Source organism: Phyllopteryx taeniolatus, chromosome 5 (assembly GCF_024500385.1).
Source record: "Phyllopteryx taeniolatus isolate TA_2022b chromosome 5, UOR_Ptae_1.2, whole genome shotgun sequence".
Taxonomy (NCBI): Eukaryota; Metazoa; Chordata; class Actinopteri; order Syngnathiformes; family Syngnathidae; genus Phyllopteryx; species Phyllopteryx taeniolatus.
In genome coordinates this window covers 14,395,978-14,401,977 of record NC_084506.1, presented here as the reverse complement: position 1 = coordinate 14,401,977, position 6,000 = coordinate 14,395,978, and the positions used below count along the sequence as shown (strand labels likewise).

General features: G+C 44.4%; 1 protein-coding gene across 2 annotated transcripts in view; it reads right to left on the bottom strand.

Moving 5' to 3' along the window:
- Positions 1-291: 291 nt before the first annotated feature.
- The window catches only part of pdhx (pyruvate dehydrogenase complex component X), a 47,170-nt gene continuing 41,461 nt past the window's right edge, over positions 292-6,000 (bottom strand). The window contains exons 10-11 of one of the 2 annotated variants that reach the window (XM_061773162.1): positions 5,049-5,113; positions 292-1,051 (exon numbers count right to left, since the gene is read on the bottom strand). In XM_061773162.1, coding sequence (XP_061629146.1) covers positions 796-1,051; positions 5,049-5,113 — 321 coding nt within the window. In that variant the 3' untranslated portion in view covers positions 292-795. The remainder of the gene's footprint in view (positions 1,052-5,048; positions 5,114-6,000) is intronic. The other variant, XM_061773163.1, reaches the window with a different exon arrangement.

Genomic DNA, 6,000 nt, shown 5'->3' with positions numbered 1-6,000 from the left:
GTTGCTCGTTTTGGGCTTGTAATCAAATAAGCATTGCTCCACCAACTGAAGCAGATCTCAACATAAACAGCTGTTCAGTGGACTTAGGGCAAATGTAAACATCTGCTGGCGTAGACTGACCAGTATGTTTGCCACAAGAAATTATCCTAATTGGCTTCTATAAAGTTCTTCTCCTTGATGCACTCTCTTTGTATTTTAATTAAAACACGTGGTTTCACCGTCAGTGTGCTAAACTGACATGGTGGACTGACTTTGTGGACCAACATGATGAAATGAGTCCCCAAAATATAATAATGGTCAAATCAACAAACTTTTTATTTGCATTTTAGAGGCTCTCACTTAAAACTGATTGCAATGTGTTTGCATAAGGGACTGTGCGATTAGTTACCTTGATAATTACAATGTTTCTTTTCTTAACATTAAATTATTGAATTCTGAATGTAACGGGAAATACCTCAAGTGAGTGTAATAAATATTACAAAGAAGTTTAAATGATGTTTACAGTGCTATTTTTGTTATGCTTATAGATTTTGACAGTGTACAAACATAATAGAACAGACAGCTTGAAATATGTGTACACAAACATGGTGTGATGTAGGAACATCCAACACGTAGAATGGGCCTTTCTATGCAAATTGGCAGTTGGAAATATTCCTAAATAACTGACAGGTCAATTTGACAAAGACTGGTGCCTGCCAAAGACCACAATGCGACCCTGCACCTCCTTACACTTCGTAAGGAGTGATGAGGCAGAGGGCAGGCTTTGCTTGATCTCTAATTAGTGTTCTGGATATTTCAGGCTAACGCCATGCGCTGAGGTTTCTCGAGGTTGGCGCGGAATCTTTCAAGAAATCTTGAGGCCAGCTCGTCATCGACAAGCCGCCCGTCACTTGACAAGGTGACGGTCATCAGGTGTTGGGTGCGCAGGGTCTGGTTGTCGTCACGTAGACTTAATTCAGCTCTGGGGGTCCCGATGGCAAGGATGCAAGCTTGCGGAGGGTTGATCACAGCACTGAAGCCACTGATGCCAAACATCCCCAGGTTGGATATACTGATGGAAGTGTAGGATATGGAGAAATAGAAGAGACAGTCAACATATAACTCGGAGAAAAGAAACAAGCTATGAATGGAACTTTAAAGAAAACCAAAAAAATTGAACACAAAAAAAAAACAATTTAAAACAAAGTTAAAAACAATTAAATACTAAACCAAGGACAGAGTCTCATGTTGATGAATAAAGGAATAAAAATGGGTTTCAAGAAAGTTTTAAAAAGCACAAATAATTATACAAATCTATGAGAAAAATAGTAATGCATGGTTGTGGACAACAATAACGTAATCCCCCCCGTTGACAAATGTTTTTCAATCGGGAAAACGTTCGATCAGAATCAAAACAGTCGGCAATAAATTTAATAAGGTCATTGTTTACTTTTTGAAGCTTTTTTTTCCGCTCTCAAAACTGCAGGGCTGACCGCCATTGCCAACAAAGCCTGAAGGTTTGAGCATTTAACCAACAATATTAAAGATGAATCCGCCACAAAACCTGTGAGACAGAACCTGCCTTTCATGGCAGCCCGACAGTGATGGAGGATCACGATCACCTAAAAAGAAAGCCCGTTGTGGCTGATTCAATTTCTAAGGAACAGGGATAGTAATCTCAGTCAGCTATTTAACCATAATCTGCTAATATTAACAATGTTAGTGAGCTACTTGCTCAAAGCTGTAAATCTTAACATTAGCTTAAGGCTAATGATGATGATTTCATTACCTTTAGTACACAGGTTGTGTATTGATGTAACGTTACAACCACAGATATGAATAGATGACTAGATACGCCAGCGTGCTGTCACAGGCCGGCTAAGCGACGGTGGCGGCATTCCCATCAAAGGCAATACATGTATATTGACAATAAATCAGAACTTGTAATGTTAATTTTTTATTTTTTTTGGTTCCACTTTAAAGTGTACTAAACATTTACAGCTAAAAATGTTAAAGGCCAGAGTATTGTCTTCATTTACATTTCTACTTTCATATATAAACATCATAAAACATGTCAGGAATGCTGGTGCAAGCTGCAAAGTTTATTAAAAGTTGAATGTAGTATTATCTGAAATGTCTTTATTTTTAGTTTGCAAATACCTTCCTGGCTGCAAGGTGGAAGCTAATGATGGTTATACAAAGAGCAGCGGCTTGCTGTTGCGATAAGCTTCAATTTAAATATGACCCGATTAGTCGACTAAATGGAAAAATAATCAGTGACTCGTCGATTATCAAAATAAACCTTTGTTTGAAGAATGTATTTTGATCAAGATAAACTTCAATCAGCTCCCCCCCGTTGACTAATGTATTTTTTCGTGGCTATGTAAAATTTTGAGTGGCTAGTAACTCTGGGAAACCACAGTGACTGAAAAAAAGTTAAGCCCTGATTATAAATGTTAAGGGGGATAATTAATGGCGGACTTTAACTATTCGCGGGAGGGCTTTGTCTCTATCTCCCGCAAATAGCGGGGTAACATTGTACATACACTCTTAACTCTCTTAACAGAAGTCAGTAGTGAGAAATAACTACCAAATGTTCTAATTGTGGCGGCCCCGAACCCGTTGGTGGACACCAACAGTGAGGGATGCTGTCAAGCTGAAGAAGGAGTCCTATTGGGCCTTTTTGGCTTGTGGGACTCCTGAGGCAGCTGATGGGTACCGGCTGGCCAAGCGGAATTCAGCTTTGGTGGTCGCTGAAGCAAAAACCCGGGTATGGGAGGAGTTCGGTGAGGCCATAGAGAAAGACTTCTGGACGGCTACGAGGAAATTATGGTCCACTATCCGGCGTCTCAGGAGAGGAAAGCAGCGCACCACCAACACTGTGTATAGTGGGGATGGGGCGCTGCTGACCTCGACTCGGGACGTTGTGAGTCGGTGGGGAGAATACTTCGAAGACCTCCTCAATTCCACCAACACGCTTTCCCATGAGGAAGCAGAGTCTGGGTTCTCTGAGGCGGGCTCTCCTATCTCTGGGGTTGAGGTCACTGAGGTGGTTAAAAAGGTCCTCGGTGGCAAGGCCCCGGGGGTGGATGAGATTTGCCCGGAGTTCCTAAAGGCTCTGGATGTTGTGGGGCTGTCCTGGTTGACACGCGTCTGCAACATCGCGTGGACATCGGGGACAGTGCCTCTGGATTGGCAGACTGGGGTGGTGGTCCCTTCCAACTACAGTGGTATCACACTCGCCAGCCTCCCTGGTTGTCTATTCAGGGGTGCTGGAGAGGAGAGTCCATTGGGAAGTCGAATCTCAGATCCAGGAGGAGCAGTGTGGTTTTCGTCCTGGCCGTGAAACAGTGGACCAGCTCTACACCCTCGGCAGGGTCCTCGAGGGTGCAGGGGAGTTCGCCGCAACCAGTCTACATGTGTTTTGTGGACTTGGAGAAGGCGTTCGACCGTGTCCCTTTGGGGAGTCCTGTGGGGGGTGCTTCGGGAGTATGGGGTACCGAACCCCCTGATACGGGCTGTTCTGTCCCTGTACGACCAGAGTCAGAGTTTGGTCCGCATATCCAGTTGCAAGTCGGACTCATTCCCGGTGAGGGTTGGACTCCGCCAAGGCTGCCCTTTGTCACCGATTCTGTTCATAACTTTTATGGACAGAATTTCAAGGCGCAGCCGAGGTGTAGAGGTTGTCCGGTTTGGTGGCCTCAGTATTGCATCTCTGCTTTTTGCAGATGATGTGGTTCTGTTGGCTTCATCAAGATGTGATCTCCAACTCTCACTGGAGCAGTTCGCAGCCGAGTGTGAAGCGGCTGAGATGAGAATCAGCACCTCCAAATCTGAGACCGTGGTCCTCAGTCGGAAAAGGGTGGCGTGCCCTCTCCAGGTCGGGGATGAGATTCTGCCCCAAGTGGAGGAGTTCAAGTATCTTGGGTCTTGTTTACGTGTGAGGGAAGAATGGAACGGGAGATCGACAGGCGGATCGGTGCAGCGTCTGCAGTGATGCAGACTTTGTATCGGTCCGTTGTGGTAAAGAAGGAGCTAAGCCGAAAGGCAAAGCTCTCAATTTACCGGTCGATCTACGTTCCTACCCTCACCTATGGTCACGAGCTGTGGGTCGTGACCGAAAGAACAAATCCTGGATACAAGTGGCCGAAATGAGTTTCCTCCGCAGGGTGTCCGGGCTCCCCCTTAGAGATAGGGTGAGGAGCTCGGTCATCCGGGAGGATCTCAGAGTAGAGCCGCTGCTCCTCCACATCGAGAGAAGCCAGATAAGGTGGCTGGGGCATCTGGTGAGGTGTTCCAGACACGTCCCACCTGGAGGAGACCCCGGGGACGACCCAGGACACGCTGGAGGGACTGCGTCTTTTGGCTGCCCTGGGAGCGTCTCAGGATCCCCCCGGAAGGGCTGGATGAGGTGGCTGGGAAGAGGAAAGTCTGGGCTTCCCTGCTGTAGGTACTGCCCCCGTGAAACGACCTCGGATAAGCGGTAGAAAATGGATGAATGGATGGATAAGTACACCAAATGTACATCCAGGTATTAAAAAAAAACAAAAAAAAAACGAACTTAACATATGGCTATATTCTTGGGAAAATAGATAAGCTCATTAAGGGTTAACAGCAAACAATATTTCTGTAAAGCTATGTGTATGAATACTCTTTATTGCTAGTAGTCAAAGATTCAGGTTTTACAAATCATTTTAAATTTTTTGACTATTGTTATCTGGACACATCGGCCTCCACAGCGAGTATAAGTTCCCTCTTTGCCTTAATGAGAGTGTTGACCAGAGGGTGCACACACCTCTCAAGAGGACAAAGAGCATTTAATTTCCATAGGTATTCAATGCTTCCGGCTGACACAGAAACCCGATTTAAGACCAAATGACGCCGTTAATTCTAACGACTCGAAAAGCCTCCCCTCCCAATTTTTTGCAATTGATGAGTTGATGGCCCATGTGGCCCAATACAAAATTTGGTTCAGAATTGATAATTTATAACATGATGACTGCATAAAAAGTAAGATTAGACACACAGAAAAAGAGGTTGATAATGTCACGTAGTTTTCTTTGTTTTACCTGAATGAGCCTCCCTGGTACTCTTCAGGTAAAAGTTTTCCATCTCGAGCCTTCTGGGCCAATGCCTATGAAGCATACATTATTTGTCATATTTACTAGTTAAACTAGTTGTCAGACAGTGGTATTGGACGTGCATCACAAAGTACAAACTGTACACTTAAAACAATCAATAAAAAAATAACAATAGCTATGTAATAACACTCTTCAAGTCATTTGGGCAGATTTTCTAGAACAGTGATTCTCAAAGTGTGGTACGTACACCCAGTGACGTGCCGTCAGGGTAGGCAAGTGAGCCAAAGCCTCACTGCCCCCTGGTGGTCTTATCTTTCCACTGCATGTGAATAGTAAAAAAAACCCTTATGATTACATTAAATTGTTCCCTTTTAGTTCTATGGTCCGTGCTTTACATTGATTTTCTTTTTCAATCCAATCATTTTCATGATTTTATCATTAAAATAGCTGAATTTTCATATTTCCTGTTCAAATGCATAGGAAGCGCAGCTACGAGTCACGTGAGTCATCGCTCCCATGATGCTTCGAGAGACCCCGCACACATCCATTCAGGCAGGTTGTGATTGGTCCGTGGCCTCACACAAGAGACATTGCTGTTTCCTCATTACATCGCCAATAATATACATTTTATCACACATGTACTGCACTTACTTACGTTTAACAGACTGTCTCATATATTTAATGAACGTGTGTGACATTTAGTCTTTCTTATCGACCAGAAAAGCCACTAAAAGTGCACAGTGGAGTCTGGTATGTAAGGTGCCAGAACCAGCATGTGGCAGTGTTGAGTTGAGCTTCACAGTAGACTGTCAGTCACGTGACGTAGTCAGTGCCTCACCAATCATGAACCTCACCGCACGTCACTGCGCACACCGTTGGTGGTACGTGGGGCTCCCTCAAATAATCACTGAATATTGTCACACTCGCAACACCGCTGTTG